This window comes from Oncorhynchus keta, chromosome 20, assembly GCF_023373465.1.
Source record: "Oncorhynchus keta strain PuntledgeMale-10-30-2019 chromosome 20, Oket_V2, whole genome shotgun sequence".
NCBI classification, from domain to species: domain Eukaryota; kingdom Metazoa; phylum Chordata; class Actinopteri; order Salmoniformes; family Salmonidae; genus Oncorhynchus; species Oncorhynchus keta.
Window position 1 is genome coordinate 24094679 of NC_068440.1, and position 20340 is coordinate 24115018.

At 43.9% G+C, this 20340-nt stretch overlaps 1 protein-coding gene across 2 annotated transcripts in view; it reads left to right on the forward strand.

Annotated features, from left to right (window-relative positions):
- LOC118398985 (zinc finger protein 704-like) overlaps positions 1-20340 on the forward strand; it is a 112099-nt gene that overhangs the window by 71620 nt on the left and 20139 nt on the right. For both annotated transcript variants that reach the window (XM_052472469.1, XM_052472468.1), the window contains exon 3: positions 18238-18341. In XM_052472469.1, the coding sequence (XP_052328429.1) occupies positions 18238-18341 (104 nt within the window). The remainder of the gene's footprint in view (positions 1-18237; positions 18342-20340) is intronic.

The following is a 20340-nucleotide window of genomic DNA, read 5'->3' on the forward strand; positions in this document are numbered from 1 at the left end:
CTCTTTCTCTACTTCACTCTCTCTCGCCCCCTGTCTCGACCCCCCTCTCTCTCTCTCTCTCTCTCCTCACCCCTCTACCTGGCTCTACTTTTCTCTTTCTCTCGACCCCTCTCTCTCGACCCCTTTATCTCTTTCTCTACTTCTCGCTCTACTACCGCTCTCTCTACTTTTCTCTCCCCCCCCTTTCTCGACCCCTTTCTCTCTCTCGACCCCTCTCTCTCGACCCCTCTCTCTCTCTCTCTCTCTCTGTCTCGACCCCCCCTCTCTCTCTCTCTCTCTCTCTCTCTCTCTGTCTCGACCTCCTCTTTCTCTCGACCCCTCTCTCTCTCGACCCCTCTCTCTCTTTCTCTCTCTCTCTCGACCCCTCTCTCTCTTTCTCTCTCTCTCTCGACCCCTCTCTCTCTGTCTCGACTCATCTGTCTCTCTGTCTGTCTCGGCCCCTCTGTCTCGACCTCCTCTCTCTGTCTCGACTCCTCTGTCTCTCTCTCGACCCCTCTCTCTCTCTCTCTCTCTCTCTCGCCCCCTCTCTCTCTCTCTCTCTCTCTCTCTCTCTCTCTCTCTCTCTCTGTGTCGACCCCTCTCTCTCTCTCTCTCTGTCTCTCTCTCAACCCCTCTTCCTCTCTCTACTTTTCTCTCTCTCTCTCTCTCTCTCTCTCTCTCTCGACCCCTCTTCCTCTCTCTACTTTTCTCTCTCTCTCGACCCCTCTGTCTCGACCCCTCTCCATCTCTCTCGACCCCCTTTCTCGACCCCTCTCTCTCGACCCCTCTCTCTCTCTCTCTCTCTCTCTCTCTCTCTCTCTCTCGCTCTCTCTCTCTCGACCCCTCTTCCTCTCTCTACTCCTCTCTCTCCCCTTTACTTCAATGTAAGGGCTCTATTGGCATGGGAAACATATTTACATTGCCAAAGCAAGTGAACTAGTTAATAAACAAAAGTGAAATAAACAATAAAAACATTAACAGTAAACATTACACTCAGAAGTCACAGGAGATCTACAATAACTTTTCTTGTAGCAACAGGTCACATACAGTGCCTTGCGAAAGTATTCGGCCCCCTTGAACTTTGCGACCTTTTGCCACATTTCAGGCTTCAAACATAAAGATATAAAACTGTATTTTTTTGTGAAGAATCAACAACAAGTGGGACACAATCATGAAGTGGAACGACATTTATTGGATATTTCAAACTTTAACAAATCAAAAACTGAAAAATTGGGTGTGCAAATTTATTCAGCCCCTTTTACTTTCAGTGCAGCAAACTCGCTCCAGAAGTTCAGTGAGGATCTCTGAATGATCCAATGTTGACCTACATGACTAATGATGATAAATACAATCCACCTGTGTGTAATCAAGTCTCCGTATAAATGCACCTGCACTGTGATAGTCTCAGAGGTCCGTTAAAAGCGCAGAGAGCATCATGAAGAACAAGGAACACGCCAGGCAGGTCCGAGATACTGTTGTGAAGAAGTTTAAAGCCAGATTTGGATACAAAAAGATTTCCCAAGCTTTAAACATCCCAAGGAGCACTGTGCAAGCGATAATATTGAAATGGAAGGAGTATCAGACCACTGCAAATCTACCAAGACCTGACCGTCCCTCTAAACATTCAGCTCATACAAGGAGAAGACTGATCAGAGATGCAGCCAAGAGGCCCATGATCACTCTGGATGAACTGCAGAGATCTACAGCTGAGGTGGGAGACTCTGTCCATAGGACAACAATCAGTCGTATATTGCACAAATCTGGCCTTTATGGAAGAGTGGCAAGAAGAAAGTAATTTCTTAAAGATATCCATAAAAAGTGTTGTTTAAAGTTTGCCACAAGCCACCTGGGAGACACACCAAACATGTGGAATTAAGTGCTCTGGTCAGATGAAACCAAAATTGAACTTTTTGGCAACAATGCAAAACATTATGTTTGGCGTAAAAGCAACACAGCTCATCACCCTCAACACACCATCCCCACTGTCAAACATGGTGGTGGCAGCATCATGTTTTGGGCCTGCTTTTCTTCAGCAGGGACAGGGAAGATAGATGGTTAAAATTGATGGGAAGATGGATGGAGCCAAATACAGGACCATTCTGGAAGAAAACCTGATGGAGTCTGCAAAAGACCTCAGACTGGGACGGAGATTTGTCTTCCAACAAGACAATGATCCAAAACATAAAGCAAAATCTACAATGGAATGGTTCAAAAATAAACATATCCAGGTGTTAGAATGGCCAAGTCAAAGTCCAGACCTGAATTCAATCGAGAATCTGTGGAAAGAACTGAAAACTGCTGTTCACAAATGCTCTCCATCCAACCTCACTAAGCTCGAGCTGTTTTGCAAGGAGGAATGGGAAAAAATGTCAGTTTCTCGATGTGCAAAACTGATAGAGACATACCCCAAGCGACTTACAGCTGTAATCACAGCAAAAGGTGGCGCTACAAAGTATAAACTTAAGGGGGCTGAATAATTTTGCACGCCCAATTTTTCAGTTTTTGATTTGTAAAAAAAGTTTGAAATATCCAATAAATGTCGTTCCACTTCATGATTGTGTCCCACTTGTTGTTGATTCTTCACAAAAAAATACAGTTTTATATCTTTATGTTTGAAGCCTGAAATGTGGCAAAAGGTCGCAAAGTTCAAGGCGGCCGAATACTTTCGCAAGGCACTGTATTGCTGCTGTGATTGCATACTGTGTTATTTCACCCAATAGATATGGAAGTTTATCAAAATTAGGTTTGTTTTCAAATGATTTGTCTATCTGTGTAATCTGAGGGAAATACGTGTCTCTATGTTCATAGATTTGGCTGGAGGTTAGGAAGTGCTGCTCAGTTTCCACCTCATCTCTCTTTCTTCCTAGTGTGATCAGGCAGGGGAAGTGTTAAGTCTCTCTTCCTGAGTGTGTGTAATCGCACCACCACCAAGTTGGGCCGCAGCAGCTGAAAGTCTGGTGGGCTGTCTTTTTTTCAATGGTTTCTGTTGCCTGGGAAAATAGACATCTCCCCATTAGTATGTAGGCAACTACTGTATACATCTCTAGAAAGAGTGAGTAAGAGAGAAGAAAATAGACATGAAGAAACACACACGTGAAAATAGAGGGAAACATCTACGTCAGAGAGAGAGGCATATAGTCACGTCCTATATAGATGTGAACAGGGTAGTCACGGTGGAGTTGTCTGTGTTTGGTCTGCTCTATGACACGGTCCCAAATGGAACCTTATTCACTATGTAGTGCACTATGTTGGGATGCCTCCTGCCGTGAGCAGTCTGATTAGTGAGTCAACAAGGAGATCCAGTATTATCACTGACAGCTTAAGTTTCTGTGTGTGTGTGTGTGTGTGTGTGTGTGTGTGTGTGTGTGTGTGTGTGTGTGTGTGTGTGTGTGTGTGTGTGTGTGTGTGTGTGTGTGTGTGTGTGTGTGTGTGTGTGTGTGTGTGTGTGTGTGGACAACGTGCGTGTGTGTCTTGCTGCTCAGTGGTCCACATAGAGAACTGAAAAGGTCATGTTTACGTGTGTGTGCGTGCCTGAGAGCGTGTTCTTGAGTTGTGTGTGTGACTCCGTTCTCTGTGTTTATGTGTTAGAGATAGAGGAGGGAGGGAGGGAGGATTTGGTCGGCTGCCAGCCACTGTGTGGGATGGTCAGGGCTGCCTCAAACTTCTCCCAGGCTGACCGTCAGTAACCCTCCGGCTCGTGAGACCCCGTACTCTCTGTGTGTGTGTGTGTGAAGCTGAGCGCCTGTGTGCTGCCTGTGCAGAGAGCAGCCCACGCAGTCTACCAACGCCGCTCCACGCACACAGCCACACCGCACGCCTAGGAGCCTCTCAGACCTGCCTGCAGAGACAGGGAGGGGGGTTGGAGAGAGGAGGACCAAGAACAAAGACCAGGCTTGTGTTCAGTCAGAATGCTCCTCCACATGTCAACAGAGAGCTGAGATAGAGGCAGTGATTGGCTGGGGAGGGGAGGTCTGGTTGGCTGCTTGGCTGGGGAGTCCCGGTTGGCTGGGGAGAGGAGGCCCGGTTTACTGGGGAGAGGAGGCCCGGTTGACTGGGGAGAGGAGGCCCGGTTGACTGGGGAGAGGAGGCCCGGTTGACTGGGGAGAGGAGGCCCGGTTGACTGTAATATAAGTTGGAAGGTAATGAGTGCATTAATCTTTCCTTACCCGGCCCTGACAGAGGTGGGATAGGCTATCCCAGCACTCTAAGTGTTCTGTAATGGCCTGTGGGTATCTCAGCACACACACACAGCTCTCGCCCCCTAGTAAAACAGTCATTTGTGCGTTTGCACAGAGGGGAAACTGAATTTCCAATCTCTTGGTCTCTTCTCCCGGAGAAGGAAATACACTGACGATAATGTGTTCATAACCATTTCATGAATCATTTCAGCCTGCAATCATTTCATAGAGAACTATGAAAGGCAAAGGCAAACATTAGGTACATGTAAAGAAACTCAACTATGTGTGTTTCGGTTTCACTGGTAGGGTACTGTCTCTAAATGCAGTAATGAGCTCGGGCCGATTCCGGTGAGAGTTATCTGCCCCAAATGTATTACTTGGGGATCGGGCTGATTGTGGTTACTCTCTGGCAGATGATTACACAGGCTGCTTTATATAATTAACACTTCATTATGTATTTATTTTTCCATATTTTCTCATTGTTTCTGTGATAATTTTTTTTTTTAATTTAACATTTGTTTAAATGTAAAAAATGTAGTCCTGTTTAAGTTGTATTTAGTTCATTTTTTAATAAATTGTATTATAACCTGCAAACTCTACCACCCCTCCCCCAATTGGAGTAAGATAATAAACAATAACACGTAGGCTTCTACCTTTAGTTTATACATACTATAGACATTTTACAGACACAATCTATTTTACAATAGTTCTATTTTTTGTTTTTAATTCTGGCCTTCCTCTATTTCTGATGTCCACCAGTCCTATTTATGATATAATTTACAAAGATTATACCTATTATACCTATACCTACTATCGAAAAATATGTTTTTTAATTTTTTTTATCAATTACTATATTTGAGTTTAACCATAATATTTGTTGTATTATTTGTTCTGTCTTTTCAGGTGGATTAAAAAAAAATAATAAATTCTAAGGCTTTAAAAAAACACTTTATTTTGGAGATTATTTTGTTCAAATAACCCGAAAGTGAGTAATCTGAATAAAGGGAAAGAGGCCATTCTTGAACATGGGGGGGCAGGCATTCTTACTAATTTACTAGAGAACCATTTCGGATTTAAGTATTGTATTAACTTTGTATGTCTGATGCCTTTGGTGGGAGATCTAATGCTTTAATATTTAATTATTTCTGCCCTCCGAATTCATAGTCATTATATAAATAGGCCCTTTTAATTTTGACTGGCTTACATATCAAATTGAATATTTTTTGCTCATATAATTTAAGAAGCAGGTCACTAGGTTTAGGTAAGACCATAAGCAAATAGGTAAACTGTGATGTGACTAAAGATTTATTCAGGGTGATTTTTCCACAAATAGACAGGTATTTTCCTTTCCATGGTATTAAGAGCGTATCTATTTTTGCTAACTTTCTATTCAAATGTGTTGGAGTGAGATCATTCATTTTTGGGGGATACGTATACCGAGTATGTCCACATCCCTGTCATACCATTTTATTGGTAAACTACACAGCAATGTAAAAGTTGAATCTTTTTTAGTGATCCAATACACTTGGTTTTCCAGAGAGGTTAGAAAAAGTATCTAGATCCTCTGAGGATGTGGCGGGATTATAATTGTGGTTGTAAAAGAAACCATTAATCATCAGTCTACAATGTCAATGCCTTTGTTTTTAATCCATGAATTTCTAATCCCTTAATATTATTTTTGGATCTAATTTTAACAGCTAACATTTCGATGGCAATAATAAATAGATATGTCGATAGTGAACAACCTTGTTTTACTCTCCTTGACAGTTTAAAACTTTCTGAGATGTAGCCATTATATACTATTTTACACCTAGGGTTACTATTCATAACTTTAACCCATTTTATAAGCGATTCACCGAAATTGAAATATTCCAGGCAGGTATATATAAACTCCAGTCGTACTTTATCAAAAGCCTTTTAAAAGTCAGCTACGAAAAACAGTCCTGGTTTCACCGATATTTCATAGTATTCTATTGTTTCCAGTACTTGTCTTATATTATCTCCAATGTATCGTCCATGTAAAAAACCTTTCTGATTAGGATGAATGATATCTGACAAAACCTTTTTAATTCAATGCGCCAAGCATTTAGCTATAATTTTTGCATCGCAACACGGAAGTGTAAGAGGCCTACATTTTTTTTAATGGACCGAATCTATATATTCCGCTTGGATCCTGTTTCAGTAATAATGAAATCAGACCTTCTTGTTGCGTGTCCAGTTATCTACTGTTTATATAGGAGTGGTTAAAAAAAGCAAGTAATGGTCCTCTTGAGTATATCAAAAAACAGTTTGGTATACCTCAACTGGTGTGCCATCCAACCCTGGAGTTTCCCCAGACTTAAATTATTTAATTGCACTAAGAAGTTCCTCCTCTGTAATTTGGCCTTCACATGAATCTTTCTGTAAATATGTTAATTTAACATTATTAATAGGGAAAAAATCCATACAGTTAGCTTCGGTTAGTGAAGATGGAAGAGACTGAATTGAAAACATATATTCTTAAAGTACTTTACTTCCTCTTTCAAAGTATCATTTGGTGAATCATGAGTGGCTCCATCATTTGTAACAAGTTTCAGTAAAAATTTTTTTTGTAGCATTTCTATGTTGAAGATTGAAAAATAATTTGGTGCATTTCTTTCCCCTGTATTCCATCCAGTTAATTTTATTTTTATAATATATTACACTGGATCTTTCTTGAATAAGTTCCTCCGTTTCTTTTTGTGTTTCCTCTAACTTATTATGTGCCTCTATAGTACAGTTTTTATTGCTATCCATCTGTTCTGTTAGTCCTTCAATTTCCTTTGTTAATATGGACTCATTTGACCTAAATTGCTTTTGTTTTAGAGATGAGTACAGAATTGTGTGACCTCTAAAGGCACATTTTAAAAGTGTCCCATACAATAAGGTAATCTGCTGTACCAATTATGTCAGAAAAAATCAGTTATAAATGATTCTATCCTATCCTAACAAGTTATCATCCAGTAGGGTTTGATTACATTTCCAATATCCTTGCCCATGTGGAAATTCTCTAAAAGTAGTATATATGCCAATTATGTGATGGTCTGACCGCATTCTGTCACCTATCAACACTTTTTTTTGTTTAACTTTTGGTGCCAGAGAGAATGACATCAGAAAACAATCAAGACAACTAGCTTGATTAAGCCTCTGTCATGTATATCTCACTAGGTCATGGTATTTAGGCCTCCATATATCCACTAATTCCAATGTATCCATGGCATTCATGGTTTCCTTAAGTGCCTGAGGGTGAGAGTTTCTAGTGTGATTTCCTTTAAATCAAATAAAATGTATTTATATAGCCCTTACATCAGCTGATATCTCAAAGTGCTGTACGGAAACCCAGCCTAAAACCCCAAACAGCAAGCAATGCAGGTGTAGAAGCACGGTGGCTAGGAAAAACTCCATAGAAAGGCCAAAACCTAGAGAGGAACCAGGCTATGAGGGGTGTCCAGTCCTCTTCTGGCTGTGCCGGATGGAGATTATAACAGAACATGGCCAAGATGTTCAAATGTTCATAAATGATCAGCATGGTCAAATAATAATAATCACAGTAGTTGTCGAGGGTGCAGTAAGTCAGCACCTCAGGAGTAAATGTCAGTTGGCTTTTCATAGCCGATCATTAGAAGTATCTCTATCGCTCCTGCTGTCTCTAGAGAGTTGAAAACAGCAGGTCTGGGACAGGTAGCACGTCCTGTGAACAGGTCAGGGTTCCATAGCCGCAGGCAGAACAGTTGAAACTGGAGCAGCAGCACGGCCAGGTGGACTGGGGATAGCAAGGAGTCATCATGCCAGAGAGAGCATACTTAAATTCACACAGGACACCAGATAAGACAGGAGAAGTACTCCAGATATAACAAACTGACCCTAGCCCCCCGACACAAACTACTGCAGCATAAATACTGGAGGCTGAGACAGGAGGGGTCAGGAGAGACTGTGGCCCCATCCGATGATACCCCCGGACAGTGCCAAACAGGAAGGATATAATCCCACCCACTTTGCCAAAGCACAGCCCCCACACCACTAGAGGGATATCTTCAACCACCAACTTACCATCCTGAGAAAAGGCTGAGTATAGCCCACAAAAATCTCCGCCACGGCACAACCCAAGGGGGAGCGCCAACCTAGACAGGATGACCACATCAGTGAATCAACCCACTCAAGTGATGCACCCCTCCTAGGTATGGCATGAAAGAGCAACAGTAAGCCAGTGACTCAGCCCCTGTAATAGGGTTAGAGGCAGAGAATCCCAGTGGAGAGAGGGGAACCGGCCAGGCAGAGACAGCAAGGGCGGTTCGTTGCTCCAGAGCCTTTCCGTTCACCTTCACACGCCTGGGCCAGACTACACTCAATCATATGACCCACTGAAGTGAGGAGTCAGTAAAGACTTAAAGGTTGAGACCGAGTCTGCGTCTCTCACATGGGTAGGCAGACCATTCCATAACAATGGAGCTCTATAGGAGAAAGCCCTGCCTCCAGTTGTTTGCTTAGAAATTCTAGGGACAATTAGGAGGCCTGTGTGTGGTGACCGTAGCGTACGTGTAGGTATGTACGGCAGAACCAAATCGGAAAGATAGGTAGGCGCAAGCCCATGTAATGCTTTGTAGGTTAGCAGTAAAACCTTGAAATCAGCCCTTGCCTTAACAGGAAGCCAATGTAGAGAGGCTAGCACTGGAGTAATATGATAATTTCTTTTGGTTCTAGTCAGGATTCTAAGCAGCCGTGTTTAGCACTAACTGAAGTTTATTTAGTGCTTTATCTGCGTAGCCGGAAAGTAGAGCATTGCAGTAGTCTAACCTAGAAGTAACAAAAGCATGGATGAATTCTTCTGCATCATTTTTAAACAGAAAGTTACTGATTTATGCAATGTTATGTAGATGGAAAAAAGCTGTCCTTGAAACAGTCTTGATATGTTCGTCAAAAGAGAGATCAGGGTCCAGAGTAACGCTGAGGTCCTTCGCAGTTTATTTGAGGAGACTCTACAACCATCGAGATTAATTGTCAGATTCAACAGAAGATCTCTTTGTTTCTTGGGACCTAGAACAAGCATCTCTGTTTTGTCCGAGTTTAAAAGTAAAAGTTTGCAGCCATCCACTTCCTTATGTCTGAAACAGGCTTCTAGCGAGGGCAATTTTGGTGCTTTACCATGTTTCATTGAAATGTACAGCTGTGTGTCATCGTCATCCGCATAGCAGTGAAAGTTAACATTGTTTTCGAATGACATCCCAAAGAGGTTAAATATATAGTGAAAACAATAGTGGTACTAAAACGGAACCTTGAGGAACATCGACATTTACAGTTGATTTGTCAGAGGACAAACCATCTACAGAGACAAACTGATATCTTTCCGACAGATAAGCTCTAAACCAGGCCAGATCATGTCCGTGTAGACCAATTTGGGTTTCCAATCTCTCCAAAAGAATGTGGTGATGGATGGTATCCAAAGCAGCACTAAGGTCTAGGAGCACGAGGACAGATGCAGAGCCTCGGTCTGACGCCATTAAAAGGTAATTTACCACCTTCAGAAGTGCAGTCTCGGTGCTTATGATGGGGTGTAAAACCAGACTGAAGCATTTCGTATACATTGTTTGTCTTCGGGAAAGCAGTGAGTTGCTGCGCAACAGCTTTTCCTAAACGTTTTGAGAGGAATGGAAGATTCGATATAGGCCGATTTAGTTTTTTATATTTTCTGGGTCAAGGTTAGGCTTTTTCAGGGGAGGCTTTATTACAGCAACCTTTAGTGAGTTTGGTACACAGCCGGTGGATAGAGAGAGAGGACGGCCAAGCACAGGAAGCAGCTCTTTCAGTAGTTTAGTTGGAATAGGGTCCAGTATGCATCTTGAAGTTTGAGGCCATGATTATTTCCATCATTGTGTCAAGAGATATAGTACAAAGTATAAAATACTTGAGTGTCTCTCTTTATCCTAGGTCCTGGCAAAGTTGTGCAGACTCAGGACAACTGAGCTTTGGAGGAATAGGCAGATTTAAAGAGGAGTCCGTAATTTGCTTTCTAATGATCATGATCTTTTCCTCAAAGAAGTTAATGAATGTATTACTGCTGAAGTGAAAGCCGTTCTCAGTTAGAAAAATAGGATGATCGAGCAGCAGTAAGGGCTCTTCGATACTGCACAGTACTGTCTTTCCAAGCTAGTCGGAAGACTTCCAGTTTGGTGTGGTGCAATTTCTGTTCCAATTTTCTGGAAGCTTGCTTCAGAGCTCGGGTATTTTCTGTGTACCAGGGAGGTAGTTTCTTATGAGAAATGTTTTTAGGTGTGCAACTGCATCTAGGGTATTGCGCAAGGTTAAATTGAGTTCCTCAGTTAGGTGGTTAACTGATTTTTGTCCTCTGACATCCTTGGATAGGCAGAGGGAGTCTGGAAGGGCATCAAGGAATCTTTGTGTTGTCTGAGAATTTATTGCACAACTTTTGATGCTCCTTGGTTGGGGTCTATTGCAAACGTAATAAAATGGTGGTCCGATAGTCCAGGATTATGAGGAAAAACATTAAGATCCACAACATTTATTCTATGGGACAAAACTAGGTCCAGAGTATGACTGTGACAGTGAGTAGGTCCAGAGACATGTTGGACAAAACCCACTGAGTCGATGATGGCTCCGAAAGCCTTTTGGAGTGGGTCGGTGGACTTTTCCATGTGAATATTAAAATCACCAAAAATTTGAATATTATCTGCTATGACTACAATGTCCAATAGGAATTCAGGGAACTCAGTGAGGAACGCTGTATATGGCCCAGGGGGCCTGTAAACAGTAGCTATAAAAAGTGATTGAGTAGTTTGCATAGATTTCATGACTAGAAGCTCAAAAGACGAAAACTGCATTTTTTTCTGTAAATTGAAATTTGCTATCGTAAATATTAGCAACACCTCCGTCTTTGCGGGATGCACGGGATGCTCCTCCTTTACGGTCCATAGATGTATTTAAGACCGTTTTAAAATCTCCCACCATAATAATATAGTCTAGTGTTGCTTGTAGAGTTGATCATCATAATTTGGTATTTTAGTATTTTGATACTTTGTGAAGGCAATTGATAAGCATTAAACACTGGATGGAGCCTCCTGAGTGGTGCAGCGGTCTAAGACACTGCATCGCAGTACAAACTGTGTTGCTACAGATTCTAGTTTGATACCCATGCCAGCGGGTCAGACGCATGCACACCGACACAGTCACCAGGTGTACGCTGTTTCCTCCAACGTAATTTTTTTGGGGGTGGATGGGTATAATTTGTATGCATTAAATGTATAATATAAATATTTAAAATGGCTAAATCGGGTAATTTTGTATACATTTATTTAAATTTGCATCGGGCCACTTCTGGGCCGATTCCTTATTGTTAGTTGGGAAACCAGTCTAATATGAATGAATGGCAGAGTCGTAATCCTTTTTACTGATGCAGGAAAAAGTAAGACGTGATGTATCAGACATTGTGCAATGGAATTATTGTCAACCTAAAATATTGTTATATAATCCTAAATACAGTTTATACAGGTTTTATACCAATTCTCTGTATAAATGGCATGTAAAATACAGTATATGTAAACAGACCAGTCTCCATTTTTGTTTTCTCAGAAAGCTGTGAGTGTTATTATGTGATAAAATCCCAAGATGGCGTAGCAGTCGGACGTGTGTGTTTGTCTGTCTTATCCCGTGTAAATAGACTTTATATTTTTTATTGACTATGCGTTTGTTTATCCCATGTGTAACTCTGTGTTGTTTGTGTCGTACTGCTGTGCTTTATCTTGGCCAGGTCGCAGTTGTAAATGAGAACTTGTTCTCAACTGGCATACCTGGTTTAAATAAAGGTGAAATAATTTAAATTAAATACAATATCAGTACTTGTTGCATTTCCAACTTGTCTCAGTCCTATCATCAACTGTTTTCAGCCAGTGTCTGGCTGTGGATTGACTGCATTGTTTGAATGGAATATTGACAGTTAATTTGAAACATTTATGGAATCATTCCTCTAAAACTGTCTGGCTAGCTAACAAACATACTTGGCTGACCCCATTTAGTCGACTGGTCGATTGTTTGGTCGATATGCTATTCGTCTTGAATCTGCTGATGCGCTAGTAATGGTCGTTTGAAGAGGCATGTTCTGGCTAACACGGTACTTTTCCTTGTTCTTCACATGGACTTTAGACTTTAAGTGGTCATCACACACTTATTTTTACGGGTCCAATCAATAGTATATTGACATAATTTTCAAAACAGCTTATCGCCTGACTCGATGGTTCGTTGAGCTTATCGCCTGACTCGATGGTTCGCTGAGCTTATCGCCTGACTCGATGGTTCGCTGAGCTTATCGCCTGACTCGATGGTTCGCTGAGCTTATCGCCTGACTCGATGGTTCGCTGAGCTTATCGCCTGACTCGATGGTTCGCTGAGCTTATCGCCTGACTCGATGGTTCGTTGAGCTTATCGCCTGACTCGATGGTTCGTTGAGCTTATCGTCTGACTCGATGGTTCGTTGGGTATTGCTCTGCTCTGAATTTAGGGGTTAGGGTCAACTTTTTTTGTTTTTTTGACGACTTGGGCGTCTCAGATGGCCTCTTCGACGACTTGGCCTCTTCGAACATGATTCTCAAAGTGACAGCCAAGTATTGAGGTGACGTAAGAGTCCCACACACGACTGACCCCCCGGAAAACGGAATTAATTCTCTAGGCCTACTCGTCTGTAATCTTACAATTATGAAATAATTTAGGTTACTACAATAATTTTTAAAAATTCAGCCAAAATATGGAAAATTCTGCAATATTCCACGTTTTCCAGTTGATTCCATTTTTATTACCAAATTCTGCGATCCCGTCTGCGTTTTCCGCATCACGGATATCATAAGGCCCTATAAATTGGTGGAGTGCTGCAAAGTCTTTCCGGAAGGTTCTCCCATCTCCACAGAGGAACGAACTCTGGGAGCTCTGTCAGAGTGACAATTGGGTTCTTGGTCATCTCCCTGACCAAGGCCCTTCTCCCCCAATTGCTCAGTTTGGCCAGGCGACCAGCTCTAGGAAGAGTCTTGGTGGTTCCAAACTTCTTCTATTTAAGAATGATGGAGGCCAGTGTGATCTTGAACATTTTTTGGTACCTTTCCCCAAATCTGTGCTTCAACACAAATCCCTTCTCTGAGCTCTATATGTACAATTCCTTCAACGTTATTGCTTGGTTTTTGCTCTGACATTGCTTGGTTTTTACACTTCCAACTGTGGGACCTTTTATATATACAGGTGTGTCCCTTTCCAAATCATGTCTAATCAATTGAATTTACCACAGGTGGGCTCAAATCAATTTGTAGGAACATCTCAAGGATGATCAATGGAAACAGGATGCACCTGAGCTGAATTTCCAGTCTCATAGCAAAGGGTCTGAATACTGTAAATAAGGTATTTCTGTTTTATTACATTTGCAAACATTTCTAAAAACCTGTTTTCGCCTTGTCGTAATGGGGTATTGTGTGCAGATTGTGATTTTTTTATTTTATTTTAAAATACATTTTAGATAAGGCTGTAACAGTGCCCTTAAAGCATCAGACTATAAGCACACAGACCCATGCACAAACACGCATGTTCACATGCACACTCAGACAGTGACACGCAAAAACACACCTGCTAAACACACTAACTCAAATGAAAGGAGGAAAGATCTGATGTGGAAGTCACACAGAAAATGTAATGAAAAAACAGAATGCTCTCGCTCTCTTCTTATCCACAACCCCTGTGAGATGAAGGCATGGCCTTTGTGTGGAATGCATCTCTTCCGTGTGTGGTGGGAGGTTAGTCTTAATGTCCTTCATGTCCTTGCCCCATGTCATTCATAGATCTGTGCTGTATGTGTGCGTGTGTGGACAGACGATAGAAGTATCATCCGAGTAGATAAGAGGGGGAGAGAGATTGGAAGGTGTTTAGCTTTTCGCAGGAGGTGTCTGATTTATAGTCAATTATTCAAGAGGAAATGAGCGTCATAGGCCAGCAACTGTCATTAAAGATGAGCTGCCCCGCTCTACGCCCACATCAAAGAGACTGGGGAGCCCCCTCTAACCCTCCGCTGGAGCCCCAAATACCCCTCTTCTGTGGCCCCCTGCTCTCCTCTCCCTGTTTTACACCCAGCTCAAAACAGAGTTGAGTGGTAGGAGAGAGAGCAAAACAGAGTTCATTCTCAGAGGTGAGAGGGAGGTTGTGTGTAGCAATAGGAAGGAGGGCTCTCACAAGGCAGAGTTTGGGGGGAATTCCCGGCAGATAGTTAAATTGGCTTCATTATTTTTGAGTAATGGTTTTCGATGACACGGAGAATAAAGTTTCCAGATATGTGTGTGTGTGTGTGAGACACATTATACCTGGAATGTCTGTACTTATGTTCCATGTCAAACTCCCCACGTCACGTCTTATCTAAAGAGAGAAACGGTTGTTTGTTCTGAATCAAAACCTCTCGTTTAATTGTCATTGGTTAGTTAAGTTAGCTGAACTACAACAACAGTAAGTGGTGTTTAGAAGATAACTTGTCATTAGTTATACAAGCAAATGTTCATGAGTTCACAGAACTATTACAGTACGCGTCGTGAGTCAGTGTTCAAATGGTCTTAGCCAAACTCATTTTAGACATGCAGGAAGAGACTCGTGTTAATGTAAGCCATGTTGTTTTCTGATGCGGTACATCTGAGGAGATGGCTAGTGTGTCCACTGTACAGTACGGAGCTGGTTATGTCCCATCAAACTTCGTCTTTTATTTCTGTCTGTTTGGGATTCCTGTGGTTCTCGATAGTCTTTTATCACCTGCTAATAACCTGTTGCTAAAGAATGAAAGAGGCTGAAACAATTCAATCAAACAGGACAATCGCCAACGAAACATGTTGCGCTAAATCGTCTGTAACACAATGGGTTATTATTCTTACACCCAAAGTGAAACACCTGGTGGTGTTCCAGAAACACCTGGTGGTGTTATAGAAACACCTGGTGGTGTTATAGAAACACCTGGTGGTGTTATAGAAACACCTGGTGGTGTTATAGAAACACCTGGTGGTGTTATAGAAACACCTGGTGGTGTTATAGAAACACCTGGTGGTGTTCCAGAAACACCTGGTGGTGTTATAGAAACACCTGGTGGTGTTATAGAAACACCTGGTGGTGTTATAGAAACACCTGGTGGTGTTCCAGAAACACCTGGTGGTGTTATAGAAACACCTGGTGGTGTTCCAGAAACACCTGGTGGTGTTATAGAAACACCTGGTGGTGTTATAGAAACACCTGGTGGTGTTATAGAAACACCTGGTGGTGTTATAGAAACACCTGGTGGTGTTATAGAAACACCTGGTGGTGTTATAGAAACACCTGGTGGTGTTATAGAAACACCCGGTGGTGTTCCAGAAACACCTGGTGGTGTTATAGAAACACCTAGTGGTGTTCCAGAAACACCTGGTGGTGTTCCAGAAACACCTGGTGGTGTTCCAGAAACACCTGGTGGTGTTCCAGAAACACCTGGTGGTGTTCCAGAAACACCTGGTGGTGTTATAGAAACACCTGGTGGTGTTATAGAAACACCCGGTGGTGTTCCAGAAACACCTGGTGGTGTTATAGAAACACCTGGTGGTGTTCCAGAAACACCTGGTGGTGTTCTAGAAACACCTGGTGGTGTTATAGAAACACCCGGTGGTGTTCCAGAAACATCTGGTGGTGTTATAGAAACACCCGGTGGTGTTATAGAAACACCCGGTGGTCTTATAGAAACACCCGGTGGTGTTATAGAAACACCCGGTGGTGTTATAGAAACACCCGGTGGTCTTATAGAAACACCCGGTGGTCTTATAGAAACACCCGGTGGTCTTATAGAAACACCCGGTGGTCTTATAGAAACACCCGGTGGTGTTATAGAAACACCCGGTGGTCTTATAGAAACACCCGGTGGTCTTATAGAAACACCCGGTGGTGTTATAGAAACACCCGGTGGTGTTATAGAAACACCCGGTGGTGTTATAGAAACACCCGGTGGTGTTATAGAAACACCCGGTGGTGTTATAGAAACACCCGGTGGTGTTATAGAAACACCCGGTGGTGTTATAGAAACACCCGGTGGTGTTATAGAAACACCCGGTGGTCTTATAGAAACACCCGGTGGTCTTATAGAAACACCCGGTGGTCTTATAGAAACACCCGGTGGTCTTATAGAAACACCCGGTGGTCTTATAGAAACACCCGGTGGTCTTATAGAAACACCCGGTGGTGTTATAGAAACACCCGGTGGTGTTATAGAAACACCCGGTGGTGTTATAGAAACACCCGGTGGTGTTATAGAAACACCCGGTGGTGTTCCAGAAACTGGAAACATCCCGGGCTGGGACAGGGAACAGGGCAAGGAGGGTGCTGGCTGTCCATTTTGTAAGTCGCTTTGGATAAGAGCGTCTGCTAAATGACTTAAATGTAATGTAAATGAGTGGTTCCTCAATGGAACCATTAAAGACAAAGGCACAGATGTCTGGTGAGTGGGAAGGAGGATAGGTATTGGTTTCTCTCTCTCTCCTTTTCACTCAGATTGCCTTTCTCCCACCACCCTGCCAACCCTACTAAGCCATTTGTCTTCTAGAGTTTGGACAGTCAGTCAACCACAAGAAAGTTGTTAGCACATCTGTCTGTCTGGTGGAACAGTGTAAGTTCAACAGATGTCATCAGACTGTAGACAGACTGCTTCTCTCTGGCTGATGGCCATCTCTCCCATTTACCCCCTGCCCCCCAACCAAACCCCAATGAGGGGGGTAGACCTAACCCTGTGTCTGCTAATGAGGGGCAGTGGGCTGGAGTACAGGCTGTTATAAACCCTGTGATATCCCCCCCTGCCAGTTTAGCAGGGCAGGCAGACTGCTTGGTTCACAGCTCTACTCTGATTTAAAGGGATACTGTGAGTTTCTGGCAATTAAGACGTTTTTCTACTTACCCAGAGTCAAATGAGAATGCTTACTACTTTTCTACTTCTGCTTTGCGCTAACACGAGTTAGCATTGGCTCGCAAAAATACCTGTAACTTAGGTAAATACAAAAATGGAATCTTCAAATAAGAGAGAGGATGAAGTTCTAGTGTTCTTCAGTGTAAAAAGTACCCAATAGTCATACTTAAGTAAAAGTCTAAAAACATTTGGTTTTAAATATCCTTAAGTATTAAAAGCAAATGTCATTGCTAAAATATACTTAAGTTTTGAAATTAAAAGTATAAATAATTTTAAATTCCTTCTATTAAAGCAGACAGCGAAATGTTCTTGTTTTCTAAATTGACAGATAGCCAGGGGCACATGACAACACTCAGGCATCATTTAGAAAATATGCATTTGTGTTTATAGAGAGTCTGCCAGACCATAGGCAGTAGGGGTGACCGCGTGTTTTCTTAATAAGTGCGTGAATTTCACAATTTTCTCAATCCTGTCATCTCCCCATCGCTTGTAATTATCTCCCCATATCATAACCACTAGACTGCTCTGTGTGTGTGCACATACATTACAGATTTACTAGATTTAGATTACATATTTACTGTGTTGGTGAAATCTACAATATTTCATCCATTTAAAGATATGAGGGACTGCAATCATGAGCTGTCCAAAGTGACGGCCTGGTGGCATTATCTACGTACACACACACACACGCGCACGCACGGTGTGTGCGTGTGTGTGCGTGCGTGTGTGTGTGGCGGGAGTACAGCGGGGTGGATTAAGAGATGAATCCATTGCGTTGGTGAATTCACGCCAATTAGAGACGCATGGTGATGTTTACATTCAGCGTCTCTGTTATTTGTCAGAGACACGGCGCCGGTGACATCAACGTAGAACAAAGAGGTTGCCGGATCGTATTAATGAGCTAACCAATATATCACGGTCTCACAGGGGGAGTTGACGAATGGTTTTGAGGCGTGCCCAGTGAATCTGAAATTGCACTATATTGCTGTGCCATATTACCAATGTAGGCTACGTGCTTTGGGTCAGAGCTGTATATGATGTCATTTCAGATACAGCCACATTATCTGTTTGTTGTTGTTGTGTTTTCATGCACAGTAATATTCTCTGTTGTTGTTTTAACAGGAAGTCAGAGGAGGAAGTGGACATGGACAAGGTGACAGCTGCCATGGTTCTGACCAGCCTGTCCAGCAGTCCACTGGTCAGGAGCCCCCCAGTCAAAGTCAGCGGTGAGTCGACCAAACTGGTTTTATATCATTTATTATTGTATCCTCTTTTTATACTGGTGATCCCATTAAGGCGGCAGGGTAGCCTAGTGGTTTGAGCGTTGGACCAGTAACCGAAAGGTTGCTAGATCGAATCCCTGAGCTGACAAGGTAAAAATCTGTCGTTTTGCCCGTGAACAAGGCAGTTAACCCACTGTTCCTAGGCCGTCATTGTCAATAAGAATTAGTTCTTAACTGACTTGCCTAGTTTAAATCAAGGTAAAATAAATTAAGATTCTCTTTAACCACTGAGTTTTGTCCCAAGACGGCAACAAACAAACATTTGCTGAGGTGATCATGATAGCTAGCGTCTGTACGTGTCGTTTTCCCCTTGCTGAGGTCACGTCATGATGAGGACATGGTGAGACTAGTGCAGCTGTAGAGATTCATACTGTATGTATCTCCTGAGTGCAGCTCTCCCACCAGGTAAAGATGAATGCTGTCTTTGATCTCTCTGCTCCGTCTCCACCTTCAGATTGAATTAGAAGTGCTGAGTGGTTTGTCACGGTGATATCTAAAGGAGAGTTTCTCTTCATCTGCTGTAATGTACATTATATCAATCGCAAGACGTCTCAACTAAGTCCCTGGAGTGAAGCAACTGTAAATGAGCTCTTGTTTGTTGTGTCACTCAAAATTGCACTCTTTCGACGCTGGCCTCCACACCATCCATCTCACTAGCTTCTGCTCCATGGGAGACGGGGCTCTTAGCAGTGCAGCCCCTGGCCTCCACTCCTCCATCTCACTAGCTTCTGCTCCATGGGAGACGGGGCTCTTAGCAGTGCAGCCCCTGGCCTCCACACCATCCATCCCACCAGCTTCTGCTCCATGGGAGACGGGGCTCTTAGCAGTGCAGCCCCTGGCCTCCACTCCTCCATCCCACCAGCTTCTGCTCCATGGGAGACGGGGCTCTTAGCAGTGCAGCCCCTGGCCTCCACACCATCCATCCCACCAGCTTCTGCTCCATGGGAGACGGGGCTCTTAGCAGTGCAGCCCCTGGCCTCCACTCCTCCATCCCACCAGCTTCTGCTCCATGGGAGACGGGGCTCTTAGCAGTGCAGCCCCTGGCCTCCACTCCTCCATCCCACCAGCTTCTGCTCCATGGGAGACGGGGCTCTTAGCAGTGCAGCCCCTGGCCTCCACTCCTCCATCCCACCAGCTTCTGCTCCATGGGAGACGGGGCTCTTAGCAGTGCAGCCCCTGGCCTCCACACCATCCATCCCACCAGCTTCTGCTCCATGGGAGACGGGGCTCTTAGCAGTGCAGCCCCTGGCCTCCACTCCTCCATCCCACCAGCTTCTGCTCCATGGGAGACGGGGCTCTTAGCAGTGCAGCCCCTGGCCTCCACTCCTCCATCCCACCAGCTTCTGCTCCATGGGAGACGGGGCTCTTAGCAGTGCAGCCCCTGGCCTCCACTCCTCCATCCCACCAGCTTCTGCTCCATGGGAGACGGGGCTCTTAGCAGTGCAGCCCCTGGCCTCCACACCATCCATCCCACCAGCTTCTGCTCCAAGGGAGACGGGGCTCTTAGCAGTGCAGCCCCTGGCCTCCACACCATCCATCCCACCAGCTTCTGCTCCATGGGAGACGGGGCTCTTAGCAGTGCAGCCCCTGGCCTCCACTCCTCCATCTCACTAGCTTCTGCTCCATGGGAGACGGGGCTCTTAGCAGTGCAGCCCCTGGCCTCCACACCATCCATCCCACCAGCTTCTGCTCCATGGGAGACGGGGCTCTTAGCAGTGCAGCCCCTGGCCTCCACTCCTCCATCCCACCAGCTTCTGCTCCATGGGAGACGGGGCTCTTAGCAGTGCAGCCCCTGGCCTCCACACCATCCATCCCACCAGCTTCTGCTCCATGGGAGACGGGGCTCTTAGCAGTGCAGCCCCTGGCCTCCACACCATCCATCCCACCAGCTTCTGCTCCATGGGAGACGGGGCTCTTAGCAGTGCAGCCCCTGGCCTCCACA